Here is a 24,955-nt window from a genome sequence, read left to right on the forward strand (position 1 = left end):
GGCTGTCCTGGAACACACTCTGTAGACCACTCTGGCCTCGAACTCAGAAATCCGCCTGCCTCTACCTCCCAGGTGCTGGGATTAAAGGTGTGCACCACCACTGCCTGGCTTCAATTCTCTTTCTACTTCTTCCCAAGTGCTGGGATTACAGGCAGCTCTTAACAATCCTGTAGTTTCCTGGCACTGTTGGATTTCTGTTAATTGACAGGTGGAAACCCTGAAGCTTGTTGTGGTCTATACATGAGGCCTTCTATCACTGGACCTGTAAACACTGACTTTTGGACCTAGCCAGGACCTCCAGGCCTGTTGCAAGGAAGTTGCTGTAGGAGAGCATGTTATTTGTTCTGGCTGGTGAATATGGGACTCACAGACAGGAAAGGTTTCAGAGCTCCCTCCTCCTCTGGCTTACTGAATGCATTAGGCAGTGAAATGGATGGTCAGGGTTCATCCAGTCTGTCTTCTAGTGACCAAGAATGCACTTTGCATTCCAAAGCTATTACACAGCTTCTGATGGAAACAATTATGTGGATCCTCATGCAGGTACAGAGAGGTGGTAGTGGTGTCATTTAAACAGAATCACATCTTTTTCTTTTCTTGTTTTCTTTTTGAAGATCAATAGTAAAAGGTTTTTTTGAGTAGAAATGCTACTCTCCTCAGGTCTGCAGGCACTCACCTTATAACTTCTCTGCTTTGTTGACAGTGTATCTTTGCTTTGTTAATGGTTTTCCTTTATGCTGTTGTTGTTTGGTTGGTTTTGTTTTTTGTTTTTTTGCGACAGGGTCTCATGTAGCCTTGGCTGGCCTATAACTTAATGGATAGCTAAGGATGACCTTGAATTTCTGATCCTCCTCACTATGTCCTGAATGCTGGGATTTCAGGCATGTGCTACCACACCCACTTTATGCAGTGGTAGATATCAACTCCAGGACATTCTGCATGATTGGCAAGCATTCTGCCAACTGAGCAAGATACTTAGCTCCATTTCCTGTACTTTTTCAAGAGTAATTGATGATGGGTACTTTATACTTTGATTTAGACGTATCTGTTGACAGAGAATCAATCAGAATACCAGGAGAGATGTATTTGTGGACAGTCCTTAGGGCATGTGGTTGGGGTCCCTCCCAGAAGTGAAGACTGGTGGCTGGATGGCTCCCAAAAAGCAGGGGAGCTGGAGTATATATATTGACAGACTTTTAAATTTTTTAAGATTACTCTTTGAAAATTTCATAATTTATATATGTTTTATTATTGACAGATTGTTCACCTGCCGAGCAAGGCCTCTTCAGATTCGCAGGTTTGGGAACTGGCAGGTGGGCTTCAGCAGTGGACCTAGGTGTCTGTTTTGTAGTCTCAGGCACCTGGCAGCCATGGCATTTTCCTGTGAGGAGCTATTGGTGGGATCCCCTGACCCTGGGCATGGCTCTTTTCTGTTCATGGGTTTCCTCCATAGTGGTGGCCTGGCACAGGCTTCTTTATAAGCCTTGGAACCTTTCAGCTTCATTATCCCAGTAGTACCCTAGCCTATGCCCACCAGGTGTAGGAGTATCCCCAGAATACCTCCAGACATTGCCAGGTTGCCTTGGATACAAAGTCACCAGCATGAGGACCTCTGGGCTGAATGTTGCTTTTGGGGACTTGTTTCTGTTTATCCAAGCTCTGGGAATGTGGTTCACGAGACATCCTCTTGCATTCTGACTGTAGCCCTTTTTTCCTGTTGAAGTCTGTCTGGTGCCAGATTGAAAGTGACAGCTCTTTGAAGCAAGGGGAGACTAGGATTTGTGACCCAGCATCATAAACTTAAATCCCCTGTTTGAATTATTTTTTAAGCTTTTTGTTGTTGTTGTTGTTGTTACAAAGGAAAAATTTTCTTCTTTTAACTGCTACAATAGCAGTTGTAGATGAATTTCCTATCAGGCCTTGTGAGGACCCTCAGGTGTTGTTTGTCCTCTTGGAATTCATACCCTGCCTGAGGAAAGCATTTAACAAGTGAGTGTTTAATATATTGTATAGATCTGTTAAAGATAACCAGGATGACACCTGCTGACAGACCTATGACCTGATTTTGATCCCTGGAAGCCTCATGGTAGAAGAAGAAACCCAGTTCCTAAAAGTTGTAATGTGTCCTCTGCTTACATGTCCTCTGCATACACTCCATGCCACTCATGTCCTCCCACAAGTACAGACATAAAAAAACAACTTTTAAAGAAGATACTAATGAAGCCAAAGTGAAGTTGAGTAGTGGAAGGGAACTGGGCTTCTTTGACTGGCTTGACCAGCTAGTGATCATGGGAACAATAGCTGGTGCTCTGAAGCCATGTGTAAAATCTTAACTGACATTGCCTCAGAAGGCACATAGGCCAGCAGGATGATAATGGCTGGGAAAGACCTAGTCAGTGTGTGAGGCCTGTAGGTCTAGAAGAAAGGAGACTAACCAGCATCTGTATTCAGTGTGTGTATCCATCTGTGGAAGTCCCACGACCAGCAGTAGTCTCATGGGGCTCAGTGTCACAGAGTTCAGGCTGTCAGTGGTGGTGTGTATTGCTACAGAATCTTTAGACATAGGAACCATTCCTTTGAAAATTTGAAAAGAGGTATTCACTGTTGTAATAACTAGTAACTATCTGACAGGATGTGACTGAATGGAGAAAACACTGGGCCTGGCTTTACTTTTCTGATTGTGAACCTCTGGTGCTACCCAGTACCTACCTCTATTCCAGGCTACCTTCCCTCCTATCCTGTTGTTTGTTTGGAGGCAATGTCTCTGTAGTCCTGGCTGTCCTGCAACTTGCTATTTAGACCAGGATGGCTTTGAACTCAGATCCACTTCTGGCTCCCAAGTGGTGAGATTAAAGGCATGTACGACCAGGGCCAGCCTCTTTCTTACTTATCTGTCTTTTTAGACCTTTATCAGCTCAGTTGTCCATGCCTATCATGACAGTTATGGGTTCCACATACTCCACTTTAATTCTTAAGGCATCTACTTGTGTTCCTTTCTGCTTTCCTATTGCACTTGCCCAGCTCCCACCTTACTGGGGTAGTCTGTCAGTATGTAGACAGCAGCTATTGCTGCTCTCCTTACCTTCTCTTTTCTCTTTCATCCTGCTCTGCCACACCTTTCTCCAGGTTTTTGTCATTCCTTCACTGTGTCTCCACAATCTGGAATCTTTTTGCTTGCTCTTTGGTGTCACCAGTTAACAGTTAAATAGGGGCCATCGTGCTTGATCTCAGGTTTCTGTTTCCAGCTAGGCTTTTCGAGCTCTCACTCACATAGTGGCTATTGGAGTATATGTTTCTTTGGTTATCTGGGAGGTAGGTCTGGAGTGCCACTTGCAAAATGAACAATAGATCTGGCCTTGAAGCCTCAGATGTTTTTCTTACCATCCTAGTTGAAGACAGTGTCTTCTTGACTTGTTCCATGGCAGGCTACAACCCCTAGGTTATCTCCTACCCTTCAAACACACTTGGAGTCACACCTCCAAATCTTTTGTCCTCTTGATCTTTAAGATCCTTAGTTAGTAGTAGCTGCTGGGAGACAGGCTTCATATCTAGCTAGGAAGGTTGAGAACACATATAGACCAGCTTCCTGTGGGCCATCTTTCCAGAATCCCTGGGGAACATTTATAAGCATAGACTTAGAGACCCTGGAAATGCGTAGCCTATTTGTAGCTTATTGTTGCCTAAATAAAAAGATTTGTGATCATTTCTTACCATTTTTTATTTTTGTTTTTAAATTTCCCTTTGTTTGTTTGTTTGTTTTGGCATTGTCTCTCTCTATAGCCCTGGCTGTCCTTGAAGTCACCATGTAGACCAGGCTGACCTCAAACTCAGAGATCTGCCTACCTCTGATTCCTGAGGGCTAGGATTAAGGGCATACACCTCTGTATCCCTTCTATTAATTTTTAAAGGTTTATTTTTAGTTAGGCGTGTGTGTGTGTGTCTGCATGTGGGTATGTGCTTTTAAGTGCAGGTTACTTGAGAAGGCCAGAGGTGTCTCTGGAGCTAGAGTTGCACTTTCAGCTGCTTGGAACAGGTGCTGGGAACCAAGCCTTAGATCCTCTGGGGCAACAAGTGCTCTTAACCCTTGAACCATCTCTAGCCTCCCACTCACTTCCTTGTTTCAATTTCTTTTTGTTGTTGTTGTTGTTTTGTTTTGTTTTGTTTTTCGAGACAGGGTTTCTCTGTGTAGCCCTGGCTGTCCTGGAACTCACTCTGTAGACCAGGCTGGCTGTGAACTCAGAAATCTGCCGCCTCTGCCTCCCAAGTGCTGGGATTAAAGGTGTGCGCCACCACTGCCTGGCCCTTCAGTTTCTTTATAGTATTAACAATTCAACATAATTACCTACACTTGTGACCTTTTTCCCCCTTCTCTTTCTATTAGACATCTCCTTTAGAATATGTTTTGGTCACTGCATATCCAAGTACCTGGCACAGAGTCATGATAAACAGCCATTGGCCAAATGAAATTCTCCACTGTCTGGTTGGAAAATTCCTTAAAACTTAGTGTCACTTTTATTCACTTCTTGAATTCCAGCATGCTTTTCTAAGCAGGCATATCCTTTCTTTGTTTCCTTTAAATCAGTCTTCTACCTACTCTCTCCTGATTGCAACATCAGCTTCCTGTCCATACAGGTCCAGCGTTCTTACTGATAATTTCAGCCTAGAGTCAGCCATCTGTGTGGATTCTGCATTGTTCCAGCAGTTGCTCACTTCTGAGGGCTTTGATAATTCACTTGGAGGGTCTCTTGCACCAAAAAGCTGTTTCATGTATTGCTCTTTTCATTCACCTTAAACTCTTACCATGGCTTCTGTCATACCCCATGGGCTATGCTCATGGCTTGGTTTTCATTTGTGACCTATTTGCCTATACTCATTGCCTTGTTCCAGTGCCTAGAAATAAGTCTCTATCCCTGCTCATCTTCATCCCTCACAATTGAAAGATGTGTAAATAGTGGCTGCCTTCTAGTTATCCAGTGAGCAAAGTGTCCTGGTCTCCCCCCACCCCACCCTTTCTGTCCCCCCACCCCTCTCTGAGAACTGTCTTTAGAGTAACCTCACCTCTGTTTTTGCTTACATTGCCTATGGCCATGCTGTTGCTAGGGTCACTAGGCAACCTTAGTCACTAGGGTCTACTCAGACCCTTTGATCACATGTCCATTCACAGCAACCTGCTAACAGGTATCCTGGTGTCTTGACCTTTCTAAGCTGGTGACTTCTCTGTAGTCTTGAGATACATTCCTGTTTGTCTTCCACAGTAGTTAATTGCCTGACTTTCCCAGGCTCACAGCCAACTCTCATTCTTCATTATTGAACTATCTGCAGGTTACTGGAACGGCACCAAAGCGTGACCCTGGTAGTTATGTTCTTGGTGATCACATGAGTTTTGTGGACTTAAGGGATTCTTTATTCACATGGCTGATATGCCCTAGAGCCCTGCTTCAGGAGCCTGAAAAGCATTTCCTTGAACTCTGTAAGTTGCTTAGTTTAGCATGGTTAAAGTGAAATTTTTTAAAATAGATTTTTTAAATTTTTATATGCATTGGTGTTTTGCCTGCATGTATGTCTGCATGAGGGTGTTGGATGACCAAGAACTAGAGTTACAGACAGTTGTGAGCTGCCATGTGCATGCTAGGAATGGAACCTGGGTCTTCTGGAAAAGCAGCCAGTGCTCTTAACCACTGAGCCATCTCTTCAGCCCCTAAAGCGGAACTTCTAAGTCTCTTTGTGTTGTTACTTTTGAAACAGGATCTTGCAGTATGGATAGGAGAGGAACTCTTGAGATCCCATCCCCTTATTGAGGAACTGTTGACAGTTGATAGCTGCTGCTGGGGGAAGTAGAATCATTCTTTATAGGTGTGGTCACTGTTAGCCCAGGCTGGTCCTGAACTCTTCAATCTTACTGCCTTGGATGCCTGAGTGCTGAGGTCTGCTATCTTGGTTTAGGCTTTAATTTAATTGTCTTCTCCAAAACCAACTCCCACCTTCCTCCTACAGTAAAGGACAGCCGCTAGGGCCAGAAATTTGGAGGAAGCTTTGGACCCTACACCTGTTCTTGGATGTATTTTATGAACACCTGAATGGGAGCCTCCTATCCTGCCACTTGCTACTGCTGTGAATGAATGTGATCTCAGCTCTGCTGAGTGGATGTGGCCCCCCAGGTGGTTGCTGCTCTATCTCTGCCCATCATATCCTTTTGTAGATAGCTAATAGTTCATAGGCCGTATGGTTTGCCTGGTGGTTCCTTAAGTAAAGGTTGAGAGTTTTAAGAGGAGTCAGCCCAGCTCTTCATGATGCTTTCCCTCTACTACCACAACAGCCTCTCTTCTTGCAGATGTCTCTCTGCCCTCTGTCCTATCTCTTGGCTTCTCATTGCTGTCACCTACTGAAATGACAATTCTGCTTCTTTCTGCCTTCTCCTCCTACAGCCAGTAAGTACTTCATCCACTGCACTGTGTTGCTCACAGAAGCTCCGCTGAAGGGTAAAGGTAATTCTAAGTATTATTCTGGCCATTCTACCAGTGCAGTGGCTTAAGGCTCAGAGAACATCAAGAGGCACTCATCAGCACACAACAGTATGCTTACCTGCATAGGACCTGCAGAAGATCAAAGACTCCTTACTTAGGAGCCATTGGCAGTCAGTGATTCCTGGGGAAGTAGAAAGAAGCATTCTTTGTAGATGTGGCCATTGGTAGGTTTCCCACTCTTCATTGGAACGCCCCACGCCCATGTACATATGGGCAGCACTAATTGGATATACTAGGTTATGAGAGATGAAAGAAGAAAAAATAATGAAATTGGGATGAATGTATTAGGGTGAATATGATCATATTTCATGTATGCATGTAAGAAGTTCTTTGAGAATAAAAAGAGTAGTCCAAATAGAGTAGGGGTCATATGCTGGAGGATCAGTGTATATAGCCTGTCTAAATATGCTCAGTATGAGTGGAACAAAAAACATCTGGAGAAGAACAAGACAAAGCTAGTGAGGTAGACAGTGAAGGATGGATGCTGTGCTGAGTTCCTGTATTTCATATAGGAAGGCAGAACTCCAGACATGCAAGTGTTCGTTAATATTCCCAGCCCTCATCCCCTCTCTAGATAGAAGATAGATTTCTTTGACTCTTCATAGCTGGGCAGGACCCTGTGGCAGGTTCTGGCCAGTGTGCTATGACTTGGGACCAAGTCTCACTTCCAGGATCAGGGCCTACGATGGCATGATTCTCAAAATCCTGCTAAGATGTCAGGCTTTACAGACCTTGGTTGCAAATGAGAAAACAATCAGTAGTTAAAAAGATAGAAAGTACACTAGTGGTTGCTCAGACTAGAAGAACTAGAATTATAGCAAATATTTGTGATATTAAAAACATGTTTTAAAAAGAGATTGTGATAGTAAATGAGGTTTTCTGTAAACAAGAAAAGCTAAAGAATTGTAGTCGCTAGATGAGTGAACTTTGAAGGATGAATAATACCTCAGTAAAATTGGAAAAATAAAACAAAGACAAAAAAATATGAAGAAGTTAGGTACAACTGTTAGGAAGGTTTAGGGGGGAGCTGGAGAGATGGTTTAACAGGGGCACTTGCTTTTGTAGAGGACTGGATTCAATTCTCGGTGCCCTCTGGGCAGTCTGATGCCCTCTTGTGACCTCCAAGGGCAAGCCCACACATACTGGGAGGCAGAACACCCATACACTTATAAAACAGCAACAACAACAAAACTTTTAAAGTTTAGTGGTCAGCTGGCCACACAGTAGCCACTGAGCTCAGCCACTGCCCTCTGTACCATCAGTGGTCAGTTATATCATATCCTGAGGAGATGTCTATCCACAACAACATGCCATTTGGAAGAAGTGGCCAGGGTGAACCTTGGGCTGGCAGTGGTGATACTGAAGGAGCCTGAGAAAGGACATAGATGGTGGAAGACAGGCATTAGCATTGAGTGTCTTGCTTCTGTGTGGAGGTAGTAATGATGCCTGGTACATGTTGTGCATTGGACAAGGGAAACACCAAGAAGAGCAGAACCCTACTGATCCTAAGCCCAGGCTACTCAGGACTGCTGGTGGGCTCTGTGTTACCTACAGACTAGAGTAAGCCTCACTAGTGTGAGTTGTCACTGGTGCATTAAGGCTTGCTGTAGGTTGAGTCACTGAGTTGTGTTGAGGATGAAGACTTCTGACCACATGAGACTGGCTGTGGTGCCTTTTGGTGTCATGCCATGTCAGCTTTAGCAGAGCATGCTATGCTGGATTGTGCGCAGTCTTCTGTCTGAGTATTGCTCTGCTTGGGATTTTCTCAAATGGACTGCTGCCATAAAACAGGTCTGCATGTGACCAGTGAGTTAAAGATAGACATGAAGGTGGGCCTAGGAAAAAGGAGTGATGATATTGATGGCTCTCCTTCCATCTTGATCTTTGTCAGCCACATCGTATTATGTCTTCCTAGAATTAGACTAGAAACATGTAGTTGTTTTTTAAAAAATCCACTTGAAGTAGGGGTTTAGGCTGTTGCTGTCTGTCTTTGTGGTGTGGCCATACCTGGGGCAGAAGCTTTGGGTAGCACAGAACTTCTGTGATTTGCTAGAGATGCTGTTGTATGCCTCTCTAGGGCACAACCCCATACCTCAGAAGGTATGGTTGTCTTAGATTTGATAAGACACTTAATCTGAGGCTACTCTTAGGACACTTACTCTGAGGCTTTTCTTTTTTTTAAGATTGTTTAATTTTATGTGAATGAGTGTTTGCCGGCATGCATGTATATTCCCATGGAGGCCAGAAAAGGGCATGGGATCCCCTGGAATTGAAGTTAGAGATGGCTGTGAGCCACCAAATGAGTGATAGGAACTGAAATCAGGTCCTCTGGAAGTACAGGTAAGTGCTTTTAACCTTTGAGTGATTGCTTCAGTCCCTTTGAGGCCTTTTTTGTTTGTTTGTTTTTTTGAGACAGGGTTTCTCTGTGTAGCCCTGGCTGTCCTGGAACTCACTCTGTAGACCAGGCTGGCCTCAAACTCAGAAATCTGCCTGTCTCTGCCTCCCAAGTGCTGGGATTAAAGGTTTGCGCCACCACTGCCCAGCCCCTTTGAGGCTTCTTAATTGTGAACAGTAAATACCTCATGTCATCAAAAAACAAAACAAAAACAAAAAAACCCTTTTCTTCCTATACTGGTGGAAATGGCTAGAAACACAATGACAAGCTAAAGCATCTTTTTTTGACCATGGCAGTGGGGGGGGGGGGGGGGAGTGTTCAGCAGATAATGTCAGAAAACTCAAAGTAAGTATGGGAGACAGCTTGAGGAAAAGAGGTCCTGAAGTAGACCATAAGAGAGTGTTTCTTGGCAGGTGGAAGTGCAGCTGCTTCTTTCAGTTCTCAGCAAATCATGTGCGCTTCACTGATGGAAACAAGGACGTTTGGTGAATCCAACAACAGCTAACTAGAGAGAGCCTGACTTTAAATAAGAGTTACCACATGTGGGCTAGAGTGATGGCTCAGAGGTTAAGAACAGCTATTATTACATATTACAGAACACCTAGTTCAGCTTCCAGCACCCATATGGTGGCTCACAGCTATCAGTGGGCATGCCCATGGCATGTGCAGGCAAAACACTAGTGTACATAAATAAATCTTTGTTTGGTTGTTGTTTGGTTGGTTTTGGCTTTTTTGAGACAGGGTTTCTTTGTATAGCCTTGGCTGTCCTGGAACTTCCTCTGTAGACCAGGCTGGCCTCCATCTCAGATCCTCCTGCCTCTACCTCCCAAATGCTTAGAATAAGTAAATATTTTTAAAAAAGAAAAAAATTTTCACTGACTCCTGCTGCTGCCCAGACACATTGAGAGATATCAAGTATGTCTACTAAGTGTAAAATTTTAAATACTTGGCACAAGCAGATAAGACTAAATTGAAACCCCAATATCGTCTTCTAAAGAATCCTCCAAATATAAACGAAGAATTGATTCAAATATATAAGAAAGAGTAGGACCTTTTGTCTCTATATAGAGCTGATGGGGGTACAAACAATGTGTGTCAGAGGGGAGATTTATTGAGTTGAACTATACAAAGTACATTTTTATTCATTAAAAAGTGATAACTAATGACCCTGTAATATGCAAAGGCAGTTGTTTAAAACTTCCCAATTTCCTGGAAAAGCCCAGTACTGGATAACTTTACTGGTCAATTCTATCAGACATTTTAAAAGGGAATAAATACATCAACTCTACTCATAAACTTTTCTAAGAAATAAGAAGAGGGGCCACTTTTTACCTCATTTTTGTGAGCCCAGTATTATTCATAGCAAAATCAGACAGTAACACCTGAAAACTGTAGACCAGTATTCTTTATGAATAACTACATGCTAAAGCCCTCGGCAATTTCTAAATCTAAGCTAGGCGGATATTCCAAGCACTTGGAAAGTAGAAGCAGGAGAATCACATCAGGAAGTCTGTAGTTATTCTGGACTGACACTCCTCAAAACACCAAATGAAAGTTACCCCAGAAATGCTAAGTTAGTTTAACTTGTGGAAATCCGTATAATGAACATATTATTGGAATAAAGGACAGAGATCACATGACCAACTAAATAAATGCAGAAAAAGCACTTGACAAAGTAACTAACTTTAAAGATAAAAACACCAACTTCCTCAACCTTATAAAGGGCTTCTAAAAAAGAGCATATTTACATAATACCTAATGGTGAAACATGAAAGCTTCTTCCCGTAAGGTCAGCAGCCACACAGGCTCCGCTCCTCACCACTCACATTACCTTGACTTGCAGGTTGTAGCCAGTGCAGACAGACAAGGAGGCCAAGGCTTCCAGATCAGAAAGAAAGAAGCAAAATTGTTTGTAGGTGACACGATCATGGGTGCCTAAAACACATCAACTCACAATTAGACTTAATAATAGTTCATTGATGTTGCAGAGTACAAAATCAGTATATAAAAATAAGCTGTTTTTCTGTGCCCTAGAAGTGACTAGTCTAAAAAAAAATTTGACTTACTGTAGCACAAAAATAATACAGCATGTAGGAATAAGACAGCATTGTTAGTTAGCATTACTTCCTGAACTAATGTCCAGGGTTAGTGTGAGCTGCATCAAGTTCTCAGCTGGCTTTGTAACTCTATAACATGGGTCAGGAACCCAAAGCAGCCAAGGAAACCTTATAAATAGTAGTTATAGAACTTGAAGTTTTGGGTTTCAACACTCCTTATGGAGGTGACCAGGTGATATTAGCAAAGCAATAGACAGATCTACCCAAATTGAGGGTAGGCATTCATTTATTTAGCATTGCTGAGGTTTGAGCCCAACACTGTTCAGTTTGAACTCAACACCTTGCTGAGACAACTGGGTTTTCGCATAAGAAGTGAAGTTGGGTCCCTACATAACATCATACACAAAACTAAAAGTCAAAGAACTAGATGAAAGATCTAAAATTAAAAAACTTCCAGATAGCTAGAACAAGATAAACAATAGCTCTGACCTTGGATTAATCTGGATTCTTTTTTTTTTTTTTTTAAGATTTGTTTATTTATTATATGTAGGTACACTGTAGCTGTATTCAAACACACCAGAAGAGGGCATCAGATCTCATTACAGGTGGTTGTGAGCTACCATGTGGTTGCTGGGATTTGAACTCAGGACCTTCCGAAGAGCAGTCTGTGCTCTTCCCTGTTGAGCCATCTCACCAGCCCCTAATCTGGATTCTTAACCCCTGAGCACAAGCCTGGGTGAAAGGCTGCTCTGTGGGAAACTGTGGACACGAGAAGACTGGTTTCAGAGAGAGTGTGCATCTCCATCCCGAGATAATACGAGCTAAAGGACCAGGCCTTGAGCTATGGCCTCTGATGAGAGCTGGTTGGATTTGGAAAAGAGCCCTAGTGATGAAATTAGGGTTCTTAAGGTTTTGTATTTTCGAGAGAATCTTCTGCAGTTCAGGCTGATCCTGAAATATGCTTTACATCCAAGGATGATGAAAGTTTTTAAGTTTTGCATTTTTACTTTAAACATACTTCTTTCAAATTTTATTTTAACCCCATGTTCCATTTGCCATTTGTTTGTTTGTTTAGGGTTTTTTTTTTTTTTTTTTTTTTTTTTTTTTTTTTTTTTTTTTTTTTTTTTGTGAGACAGGGTTTCTTTGTGTGGCCCTGACTGCCCTGGAAGGTAGCTTTGCAGACCAGGCTGGCCTAGAACTCGAGAAGTCCTCCTGCCTTTGCCTCCTGAATGCCAGGATAAATGGCATGTTCCACCACTGCTCAGCCAGTTTGCAATTTTTAAACATTTTACAAATGCTATGTATATGTGTATGAATATCTTGCCTATATTTATGTAAGTATACCACATCTGTACCCAGTGTCTGTGGAATCTAAAAGAAAGTGGGGAATCCTCTACAACTGGATACAGACAGTTGTGAGCTACCACACATTGGTGCAGCAAGTGCTTGTAACTGTTGAGCCATCTCCAGCCCTCCGTATGAAAATATATATATTTGTTCATTTTCACCCACTACCCTATTATCCCCTCTTATCCTATCAAATCTACCTTCTTTTCAACAAGTCCCCCTACTTATTTTGTTTTATATTTTTGTGAGCCAGTGAGTTTAAGTTAGAGTTGCTTGCGTGAGCATGGGAGGGAATTATCTACTGGAGCATAGGCAGTCACAGCTAAACCACTGAAGAAAGTGACACCCACTCCTGCAGCAATCTCTAATTGCCAGTAGCTCCTCCTGGAGTGGTAGGGTTTCATGAGCCTCTTCCCAATCCATGATGGAATACAATGGGCCCCATCTTGTGCAATTAACCACAGCACTTCCCTATCTTGTGACTCTTACATTCTTTCTACTCCCTCTTCAGTGTTCCTTGAACTGTGGAAGCGGTGACATAGATGTCCCATTTAGGGCCCAGTACACAACAGTCATGTACTCTCAGCACTTCGGTCAGTTATGAGTCTTTGCATTAACTGTTGCTAGCTACAAAGAGAAGCTTCTCTGACTAGGACTGAGAACAGTGCTAGTCTATAATTAAAAATACTTAGAAGGCAGCTTGACAGCATGGCCGTTTAGTAAAACAGCTATAGTAAGTTTCCCACTCAGAAAATGGTTAGTTATCCTAGTTAACATTCACACCACTATTTCAACAGTGGTCAGATCTTTCCCAGAAGGGTGGTGGTATAGCACACGGGTTCCATAGGTGAGTAAGTCTATCAATGACTATTTTTCCTCTCTTAGCAAGCAGGCTGTGTAGCACATCTTCCAGCACTATGAAAGCTAGCCAGCAAGAAAGAAGCTCAGTTCCATCTTGGTTTTCTATTTCTGCCACCAGAGTGTGCAGTATTTTCAGCAATGGGGTCTTACCATCCAATTCTGATTGACAACCATGACCAATGGCAATAGAGCCTGTATTGTTTTAGGTACCTCTGGGATTTCCCTGGCCAACAACTTGGGAGGTGTCCCATGTCTGGCACTGGAATTTTCATTTAATAACCCATGGCTTTGGGAGCAATATTATTCACCCGTGCAAAGTGACTACATTCAAAGTGTTTTTAAAATTTTTTATTACAGTGTTTAATTATCTTACAAAATAGGTTTTCATATGACTTTTTAATGCACCCTTAGTTTTAGTTAGTCCTCCCCCACCCCTTCTCTTCCCTATCTCTCCTTAAACCTTTCTGTCTGTATCACTTCCCTGTTTACTGCCATATCACTTGTGTTCTACTATCAGCTGATCTTGAACTTCCATTCTCCTTCCTGCCCTGAGAGTGCTGGAAGACAAGCACTCAGACATATGCCACCATGCTTGGTTCTATGTGATGCTGAGGATGGGCTGTAGAGCTGCTTGCATGCTTGTCAAGCACTGCATCCTTGTGCAGCACTGATCCCAGCCTGGACTAATGTGGGCTTTGTTGTTGTCTGTTTGTTTGCACTTATTTTGTGTGCATATGTGTGGGCATGCATGAGTGGAGATCAGAACAGCATTCAGTTCTCTTTCTGTAATATAGGTTCCAGGTATTGAACTCGGATGATCAGGCTTGGGAACAAATCCTTTTACCCACTGAGCCATCTTCCTCTGCATGCATACCAGAAGAAACTGTGAGACCATAACCGCCAGCAAGAGAGAGGGTCTTTGCCAGACTCAGCTCGGCCAGTACCTTGCTCTGAGATTTGCAACTTTTTTAACTTCATGTAGTAAAGATTGTTTGTGTAAGCTTCCTGAGATGACCAAAACAGCCGCTTACAAAATAGGAAGAAACATTTGCAAATCACCTATCTGGCAAGAGCTAGTGTTTAGAGCCTATGAAGAAGTCTTACTGTTGAGTAATAATTTAAATTTTAAAAATGAGCAAACATAATAGATAAAGCAAAGATCTCAACCATGCAAGCTCGAGGACCTGAGTTCAGATCCCCAGCACCCACATAAAGCCATAATGTGGTAGCTTACTTGTAGTCTGCCTATAGTCCTAGGGGCTGAAACAGGGTATCCCAAGGTAACTGGCTATGTAGACTAGCCAAATTGACAAACTCTGGATTGGGCAAGAGACCCTGCTCTGATCAATAAAGTAGAGAGTGATTAAGAAGACACCATTAACATCAGCCTCTGGCCTGTACATGTTGGTGCATGTGCACCTACATGCATTCCAAAACCTAAAACAATTCGAAGGCTTTCTCCAGAAAATATACACAGATAGCCAGTAAGAGCACACAAGTAGGTGCTCAGCATCTTTAGTCATCAAGGAAATGCATACGAAAGCCACTGGAACACACTACTTCCTTCTGCTAGAATGACTATAGGAGAAAGATGTGGAGACATTGTAAACCCTTAGACACTGTTGATGGGAGGGAAAAACAGCCATGTTACCTTTTGAAACAACCCTGGGCATTTATTAGGTAGTTGCTGACCATACAAGGAACAAAAGCCTTACTCATAATGGCCCCAAAGTACATGTGGTCTCAATTTGTGTGCATAAACTGAGTTATTAACACAAGATTATACATTCAGACAGAGCAGAACACTGGTTCATCATGGTTACATCGTGGATTGGTTTCAGAAACAACATTAAGCCAAAGGTTAGGGAAAGTCCCTATAACCCTAAGGTTTCAAGTGTGTGAAATTTCAAGAACAGAGACAGGAAGTCATGTCTGGGTGCTTGTGTCTTGAGGGATGGCCATGACATGATTATGAAAACAGTCTCTTAGTAGATAGTAGTAATGATTTCACAAGCTTGCAATTACACTAAAACCTTTTAAGTGGTACCTTTTAGGAGGAGTTAGGGTTTGCGAATTAAGTAAATATAAGAATAACAATATTCCTTTTTTAAAAAAAATTTGGTAAGGGTTAGCTTTACTGACCACTGAAAAAGGTACAGCATGGTGAGATAATGTTTGGCTGGGGTACACAGCTCTGCATAATGAGCAGTTTTCAGAATAGGTCTGTGGAGTGATAGGGTCAAGAAGCTAGGCATGGTCTGCTGCTCACATCACATCAGTGTGGAGTTACCCAGCACATGTATGTACTACCCTCAAACAGGGAAGCTGTGAACACTGGGAATGTTATATGCTCTGAGTTAAGAGGACGCTGCTTGTAAAGACATAGTACAAAGAGGGCAAAACCACATTTGATTGTATATCTAAATTAAAATATCTGGATTGCATTGAATTTATATATAGTTTGTTTTGTTTTGTTTTGTTTTGTTCAAGACAGGGTTTCTCTGTGTAGTCTTGGCTGTCCTGGAACTCACTCTGTAGACCAGGCTGGCCTCGAACTCAGAAATCCACCTGCCTCTGCCTACCAAGTGCTGGGATTAAAGGTGTGCACCACCACTGCCTAGCTGAATTAAAATATATTAAGAACAGATTTCACTTCCCCACCACGGGGTATTGGCACATACCTTTACTACCAGTACTTAGGAGGCAGAGACAGATTGATGTCTGTGAGTTAAAGGCCAGCCTGTTCTACAGAGCAAGTTCCAAGACAGCCAATGCTACACAGAGAATGCCTGTATTGAAAGAGGTGGGGTTCACTTCCCTGCCCAGCAGACAGCCTTGCTGTGTAGCCCCGGGGTAGCCTCAGACTTATGATCTTCCTGCCTGAGTGCTATGAGTAGCTGGGATGACAGTCATATACTGCCATTCCTGACTTCATTTAACATTTTATTATGGTAACTAATGCTGTGGGTCTCATGGTGCTTTGCTGTTCATAGATATCTTACTTTGTTTTTGAGACTGGAGGTCAAACTTGGAGCTCAGTTCATGGTAGCTAGTGAGCTATTTTTTTTTTTTTATTTCTGTTTTCCAGCGTTGTTTATAAAAAGAAAGCAGTTGTTTTGCTAGTCATGGTAGTATATGCCTATAATTTCAGCACTTGTGATGCCAAGGCACAAGGATTATGAGTTTAAGGGCATCTTGGGCTACATGAAATCCTGTCACAGAAAAAGGGCAAGTAGGCACTTGTTCTGAAGTTTCTCTTTTCCTGTGTGGGTTTATAATAACAGTAATGCCATGGACTTAGCCATACTGTCTAATTTGTCCCATTTCCTGTGTCTTTTTTTCCCCTCTCCTTCATTTCTTCCCTTTTGGTACATTGGCAGGGTTGTTCTTTTGTTTGTTTGTTTGTTCCTTACAAAAACCATACGTAGTTCATAGCCACACCCAATTGAGGCAAATGAGTGCCTCACACATTGCTAGATACAACTGAGTGTGCAGTGCCCAGAGGAATCCTGCTGTTAGTTTATCTGTGTGAGAAGAGCTTCCCAGGGAGCATGCTTCTGTGAACACGTGTGAGCCTAGTCTCTACTCCTTTTACAACAGAGTTCATCCTTTGACTGATGTCTAGTTCCTGTGGATGGGCATCATGGCTTCTTTACTCTCCTTCCTATTGATGAGCATTGAACTGAACAGTCTCTTCTTTTCTCAAGGGTGGCGTTACTGCATCATCTAGTGGGAGTCTCTTTCCACAAGAAACTGTCCAGCTTTGCGGAGAATTATTCAAGTGCCTACAGGGGTCAACTGTTTTCTCAGCCTGATCGAATTGTTCTTTGAACCAGAGTTTTCTAGAGAACCAGAGTTCTCTAGAGAACCAGAATCAATAGGATGTGTTTATAGAAATATTAAAAGTAAGGAATTGCCTTGTGGGAGTTTGAAGGCAGGGAAATTCCAAGATACCAGGCAAACCAAGTTGTGGTGCATTCTCAAAAAAAAAAAAAAAAAAAAAAAAAAAAAAAAAAAAAAGAAGGTCCATTGTAGAGTTCTAATCCAAAGATCCACAGATCTAAGACCTATGTGTGATAAGCCAGAAGACTGACAGCAGCAGCATCTCAACTGAATACACATGGGGCTTGTGTGCTCTGTTTAGTTCTTCACCTGGTTGAATGGAACCCACACCAAAGAGGCCATCATCTTTACTGAGGACTAGCTCACTCTCTCATCCAGAAACATGCTCACAGAAAAAGTCTTTGACCAAATGTGTGGGCACCTGTGGCCTGATCAGGGTGATACCTAAGAATAGCCACTGTCCATTTTCTCTTACATTTCCTGGTGACAAGCAGCTATGTGACATGTGATCTTCCACATGTCATGAAAGGCTTTTCTCTTGATTGCTCTGACTTGTTATCCTAATTTTGCTATCCTAATTTTAATTTTTTTGTAGGCATTACATATTTTCCTTGGAAGGGGTCATGCTAGATGTGTACATTTCTAATGGCTTCCTTCCGGTGTCTGATTCTATTCTCTTTCCTCAGGTGGTTGTCTGCAGGGCAGAAGTTTGGCTTTGGTAAAGACTGTTAGTGATGAATTTTCTTTCATAGTTTATGTGTCCAGGGTCATTTACAAAGCTTGTGTCCTTCAAGGACGTGATTGTGTCTTGTTTCTTCCTCAGATGGATTACAGGAAGTTTCAGCATTTATGTTAAGATCTGTGATCTGCTTCAGGGTGACCTTGGTAGATGGATGAGGTATGGCTTGGTTTTCATGGCTTTCAGGAAGTTCCTAGTCCTGATACTGTTGCAAAAACTACCACTTCCTTTGACCTTGGGGTTGGACATATGGGCGGATGTGGGGCTCTATTTGTGGGGGTTTCCACCTTCATTTGATCCATATCTAATCTCAGACCAGGACCTTGCTAAGGGGACCACAAAGGTTAATAGTTATTTCCTTTTTGTTGTGGCCTGTTTTGGTGTGGTGTGGTATGGTGATGGTGTTGAGATGGGATATTTTTATGCAGCCCAAGCTCAAACACAGTGTCCTTCTGCCTTGGACTGGTGAGTGCTGGGATCACAGACATATGCCATCATGCTCAGGTGTAATAGGAAAAGTATTGATATCAGGTTGTATTTTATCAAAGTGTTAGTTGGTTTCTTTTGTGTCGGACTCATTATATAGTCAACTAGGATCTGATCTTGAACTTCTGATCCCGCTGCCTCCACCTTCTGAGTGCTGGGATTACAGGTGTACACCACCACTATGCACACAGTCTGCTTTTGTAGTGAATGGGGATCAAAGTCAGGGTTTCATGTGCTGGACAAGCATTGTCAGTACCAACTGAGCCACATGTCTGTCCATCTACCTATTTATCTGGAGTGAAAGCACAGCTTAGAATTGTTAGGTGTACAGTATGTGCTGTTTCTTGAGTGTACCTTCATGGTCTCTGGAACATTTTATCTTGTAGAACTGAAATTCTGCCGTTAGTGTTTCACCATGCATCCTACTTTTGTTCTCTAAGTGCTTGATCTTTTTAAGAATCTTGTTTAGTGGACTGAAACAGTTTACCATTTTGTGGTCAGCTCATCTTATTAACATGATATCCTTAGGTTTCACCCATATTCTGGCATATGGCAGGCTTTTCCGTTGTAAAGCTGGATTATATGTATATGCTACATTTTCTTGATTCATTTGTTGATGGACACTCAGATGGGGATGTTGCAGTGAACATGTAAGCAAACATCTTGTAGAGATTGTGCTCCTAGATGCATACCCAGGAGTGGGCCTGTTACTAGATGCAGTTGTCTGTTCATAGTAATCCTCTGATGGTTTACAGTAGCAGCAGCATTCCATCCTCACCAGCAAGACACTTTGTGGATACTTTTTGTGGTATTGTTGTGATTTTGGTGTTGCTGCTTTGAGACAGGGTCAGTGTCTGGAACTTTGTGTGTAGACCAGACTGGGTATACAGCACAGTGAATACTAGCAGTACTCGACAGTAGAGATGTGAGCTGTGGCTGTAGCTTAGCCTAAATGATGGTCATGGTGGTGCATGATGTTCAGGCATAGTGGCAGTGATTCTCTGGGAAGGCACTTGACTATTACGTACATATTCCTCACGTTCTCATCTTCATGTAGGGAATGGGTTAGTTTTGTTTGTTTCTTACAATTGGGATAAAAACATTTTTATGGAGGAGAAATGTTAATGTTCATTTGTAATTCCACATGAAGTATGATGACTTCACATTAACCCTGAATGATGTGAAGCTTTTTAGATTCATCCTGACTGTCCTGCCCATGTAGTCCTCACCTCCAGTTCCCTACTGACCAAATGGGAAGAAGCCCCCTTCCCTTACTTCCTTTTTGGTCACTTTTTAAACTGTTTGTTTTTCTAGATGAACTTTGGAGTTACTTGTCTATAAAGGGCTGGGTGCAGGCCAGAGAGATGGCTCAGCAGTTAAGAGCACTGACTGCTCTTCTCGAGGTCCTGAGTTCAAATCCCAGCAACCACATCATCTGAAATGGGATCTGATGCCCACTTCTGGTGTGTCTGAAGAGAGCAATGACGTACTCATATACATAAAATAAATTAATTAATTAAAAAAGAGGTAAAGAGTATCTTTTAGCTGGGCAGTGGTGGCGCACGCCTTTAATCCCAGCACTTGGGAGGCAGAGGCAGGTAGATTTCTGAGTTCAAGGGCAACCTGGTCTATAGAGAGAGTTCCAGGACAGCCAGGGCTACACAGAGAAACCCTGTCTTGGAAACCCCTTCCCCTCTCAATGGGGGTGGGGCTACGTGCGCAGTCATGTTTGTGTAAAGACTGTGGCCCAGCACTGTTCAAGGGCTAGGGCATCATGTGCCTGTCTTAGGTCAGCTTCTCCTCCAGGTTCTGGACTACCTCTAGTTATCATATTTGTGAGTCCTGGTCCAGGGTGCTGTGAAATGTTTTTTTGAAAGCTGAGAGTCTTAGGCTGCCTGTGCCTGATGTGAAGGAGGTCCATGTACAAGGCTGTATCCATGTATTGAAGGTCAGGGCTGAGGTTTTCTGCCTTTTCTTGTCTAGGTGCCCTATGAGACACTGAATAAACGCTTCCGAGCTGCTCAGAAGAACATCGACCGAGAGACCAGCCACGTCACCATGGTGGTAGCTGAGCTTGAGAAGACCTTGAGTAGTTGCCCAGCTGTGGACTCTGTGGTCAGCCTATTGGATGGTGTGGTGGAGAAGCTGAGTGTCCTCAAGAGGAAGGTTTGTCCTCTGGGAGTAGGTCCTGGCTAGGAGATTTGAGACAGGCAGATTGTGGGCAGGATATCCTGGCCTCATGCTACTAGAAAGAGAATCAAAGTGTCCGAAGCCTAACCTATGAGGAAGCTAGGGCTTGCAGAGACTGGTGTTCACCCTAGGACTTCCTGGAACTGTCAAAATGATCTAAGTCTGAAGATGATCCTTTGAAGATAGGAATAGTCCTTTAAAACATCTTCCTGAAGCCGTTAGAGAACTCAGGCAGCAGAAGAGAATTGGCAGTCTGAGTCGCAGATAGGAGTCAGATCTAAGGAAAGGTCAGAGGACTGCAGCTGCCTTGGAACACTATCTGAACATGGGAAGTGACTTGACAGATGACTTTGGGCGCCAGGACAGTGGGACAGAAAACAACTTGAAAACCTGTAGGAAACAGAAAGTATAAAAACATATTTAGAGTTTTAAAAAGAATGAGTGAAAATGCCAGGTTAAAAAACAGTTAACTGAGGCTGGGCAGTATTGGCGCACGCCTTTAATCCCAGCGCTTGGGAGGCAGAGGCAGGTGGATTTCTGAGTTCGAGGCCAGCCTGGTCTACAGAGTGAGTTCGAGGACAGCTAGGGCTATACAGAGAAACCCTGTCTCAAAAAACAAAACAAACAAAAACAAACAAACAAAAAACTGTTAACTGAGGCTGAACACTGGCACGTACCTTTAATCCCAGCATCTGGGAAAAAGAGTTGATCTGTTTGAGTTTAAGGCTGACTGGTCTACATACTAAGCTCCAGGCTGGCTAGGGCCACATAGTGAGACTCTGTCACAAGCAAATAATAACCAGGCTGGTGGTGGTTATTTCAATACCAAGGCTTGGAAAGTAGTTCCAAAGAGATTGTATAGAATACTGTGTAAATAGAAGGACAAATGTATTAGAGATCATGGACTTCTGACATGATTGCTCAGAGCCCAGAGAAGGGTAGAGACAGGACAGGGTGAATGATAGGGCTACTAAAAAGTCATTGGCTCATAGGTAAAGATAAACTTACCTAGAGTGTTGTTACACAGTGAGATGGAAGAGCTCAGACTGAGAGCAACCTCAACAGTAGCCAAGGAAAGGGACAAAAAGTGATGGTGGTGTTTGAGGAAAGAAAGCCGGTAGGGGCCTGCCTTGTGGTATCTTGCATTTAGCTATTAGGTATATGACTATAAAAAGTTACTTAATGACATGAGACCTGGTTCCTTGGAAATTCAGTGATACACAGGGTTATGGCAGCCATGTTGGACAGCGCACATTGAGAACATTTTAACTTAGGATTTAACTTAGAACCAAATTAACTTCTAAAAGAAATATATGAAGGATTTAAAAACCAGGCTCAACATGGTGACACATGCTTTTAATCCTGGTATTCAGGCGAGAGAGCCAGAAGAGTTTTTCTGAGTTTAACAGCAGCCTGGTTTACATAGCAAGTTCCAGGCCAGCTAGGGTTACATAGTTGGATCCTATTGCAAAATGAATGAATGAAGAATAACTTTATAGTAAATAATAAGAGAGGAAGTACAACAAATTTCAGATTTTAAGCATTTGACAATGCAGCTTAAACCAACACAAGATAGAAATTTTTGGTAAACCTTCTTAAGTGAAATGAGGCCTCACATGTGCCCAACAAGCACGTGAAATGGTTGGTGGTGTGTCATGTTTCTCTCAGTAATCACTGTCTCATACAAATTCACCCCAAACAAATGTAGAACCCGATTTCTTTTATTTCTATATCTAGTCCAACAACATCCCCAGCTTTTCCTTGCTTATCTTTTCGTAAGCATTCAGAGGAGAGGCACATACATATGTTTTCATGGCTGGTAGTGTGGTTCATGGGACAGACCATCTCAACTGTGTCTGCTGTGACTTAGGCAGTAGAGTCCATCCAGGCCGAGGATGAGAGTGCCAAGCTCTGCAAACGTAGGATCGAGCACCTCAAGGAGCACAGCAGTGACCAGCCAGCAGCAGCCAGCATGTGGAAGCGGAAGCGCATGGACCGGATGATGGTGGAGCATCTGCTCCGCTGTGGCTACTACAACACAGCTGTGAAGCTGGCTCGCCAGAGTGGCATTGAGGTGGGCTTTTGGAACTCTCAGTCCCCTGCCTGGGTGTGAGTGAGCACCATTGCATTCCCTTCTGTTTCCACCTGTGGTGGGTGCCCAACAGTCAGTGACAATACAATTGACTTGCTTTTGGATAACTTGAACTTGTTAGCCTTCAGTACCTGAGGAGGCCAGGAGGTTAGTGTTCTTGACAGAGCTCCCTGGAGCCAGTGACATGGCCAAATAGCCAGGAAAGGTATTGCTACCTTCTGCCCCTGACCAGACCACTGTTATGGCCCCTGCTGCTAGACACTGAAAACCCAGCCTGTGCTTGGCCACCATAGAGTGCATCACTGAGCCCATGGTTACCCTATTTTTCTTTTTCTGGTAATCCATTTTTTTTTTAATTTTTTATTAAATTTCTCATGTCATGATGAATTTCTTTGGGAAATTTGCATATGTTTGGGCAATCATGAGTATCTTTTGGGAGTCAGTTTTCTCCTACCATGGAAGTTGTGGAGCTTGAACTCAGGTTGTCATGCTTGGTGGCAAGCATCTTTACCCAACTGAGCTATCTCACACCATCGTTCAAGTCTGCTTGTTAAAATTGTTTATTTTGAAATGGAACAAAAGGAGATTTTTCTTATGATTTCTTTGACTTAAAGGCTGTGTCTACACCATGTACAGCAGCTGTATGTGCATGCCCTGCCTACATGCTCTGGAAGGAGCTGCTTCAACTCCCTTCCCTCCCCTCATCACTCTTGTGCAATGTGTAGTGTCCGGAGGTGGGATAAGATGGTAACAAAGACCCTTGCCAAGGAGTGTGGCAGGAAGAACATCAGGTCTCAGTAGATCCTGGCAGGAGCATACTGCCCATGGCTAAACTAGAAATTATCAGTTGTTTTGTGCTGGTATTCTCTTTGTTGGTTGAGAAATTGTCTTTTATTAATGTGCTTTTGTTAGAGTACATTTCAGAAAGAAATTTTGCTTTTGAAATTATGTTTTCAGGCTAGTGAGATGGTCCAGGAGGTAAGACACTTGTTGCCAAAACTTAACTGATTTTGAGCCCCGTGAACTACATGGTAGAAAGAAAGAACTGATTCTTGCAAATTGTCCTCTGTATGTCTACCCACTAATATATAAATCAGTGTGATTTTTAAAAAATTGGACACATGTCCATTTTCTTCAGGTAGCTTTTCTGCTCTTCCTGTAATGTGCATACATCTCATTGGCCCAGCCCCTCATTTTTGCTAATCTTGGTGGACCATTTGATGTAGAGGGGCCCTGAGCTTGGGTGAATCCTCCAGAGCTCACCAGATGATCCATCTTTGGCCCTCTTCAAAGAGCCTAGGCACTGGGGAAAGTGTTGCATCTCTCCTCCCCCTCCCCCCCAGAGAGAGAGAGAGAGACATTTTCAAATGTGTTCAGAATAGACAAAGCAAGATTTTACTTTATGTTGTACCTTACATTGGGGGCTTGGTGGGGTGTTAGTTATTTTTGTTGTTGCTACAACAAAATGCCTGACAAAAGTTAGTGAAGGAAGAGTTAACAGAGCCTGAACCCCTGCTGGGAGCCAGCCCAAGTGTATGTAGTGCTTATGTTCCTTGTCTGTCCTTTACTACAACAGGATGGTTCTGGTTCCCCTAACCAGTCCTTGTGGACCATTTTTGTTCCCTGGAATCTTACTGCCTTGTCTATGAGCAGTGACCTAGACAGGTTGGACCAGATGTAGGGTGTACTAGGACTGAGCCTAAACTCAGGGTGGGAGGCCTGGCGAAGAGGGTAGAAACCAGTTGCCCCTGCTGGTAGGCCACAGGCATGTTGTGACCTGAGCTGCCCCTTCTTCTAAGGACCTTGTGAATATCGAGATGTTCCTGACAGCCAAAGAAGTGGAGGAGTCCTTGGAGAGGCGTGAGACAGCCACCTGCCTTGCCTGGTGCCATGATAACAAGTCCCGACTCCGGAAGATGAAGGTGTGTGAGCTTTCTAGGCTGGTCTTCTGGTGGGAATGGACGGGTCTATCTTGGAGGAGGGGCCAAGGTTGGGTGGAAGCTGTGTCACCTACCCAGGACCACTGTGACTTCACCTGCTTGTGGACTTCTGGGTTGGTTTTAGTTTGTGAGGCAGAGTTGTTGTGTTTAAGGTGGGGTTCAGGGTTTTGGGTAATGGTGCTTCCTTAGGGGTAATGTCTTGTGTTGGTTTGGCCAGCAGTGAAGTATGGAGCCCTGTTACATGTGCAGCATGTTCACTCCTGTTGCACTTAAAAGTTGAGGCAGCCCGTGGATTCTCTACTTGGTCAGCTAAGGGCTCAGGACTCCAAGCTGCAGTACTACCGAATATACACTTTGTAAAACACAGAGCCACAGAACTTAAACCTGCTCCCTGCTTCGTAGCAGAAATGTGTTAGCTTTAATTAATAGCCCTGCCTCCACCAGAGGAGCTATGTGTCTTGTGTTCTAAGCTGAGTGTTGTTTT

General features: G+C 43.2%; 1 protein-coding gene across 3 annotated transcripts in view; it reads left to right on the forward strand.

Annotated features, from left to right (window-relative positions):
- Maea (macrophage erythroblast attacher) overlaps positions 1-24,955 on the forward strand; it is a 36,855-nt gene that overhangs the window by 1,527 nt on the left and 10,373 nt on the right. For all 3 annotated transcript variants that reach the window (XM_031340804.1, XM_031340805.1, XM_031340806.1), the window contains exons 2-4: positions 20,233-20,415; positions 22,310-22,513; positions 24,331-24,453. In XM_031340804.1, coding sequence (XP_031196664.1) covers positions 20,233-20,415; positions 22,310-22,513; positions 24,331-24,453 — 510 coding nt within the window. The remainder of the gene's footprint in view (positions 1-20,232; positions 20,416-22,309; positions 22,514-24,330; positions 24,454-24,955) is intronic.

The sequence above is a fragment of the Mastomys coucha genome, unplaced genomic scaffold, assembly GCF_008632895.1.
Source record: "Mastomys coucha isolate ucsf_1 unplaced genomic scaffold, UCSF_Mcou_1 pScaffold22, whole genome shotgun sequence".
Taxonomy (NCBI): domain Eukaryota; kingdom Metazoa; phylum Chordata; class Mammalia; order Rodentia; family Muridae; genus Mastomys; species Mastomys coucha.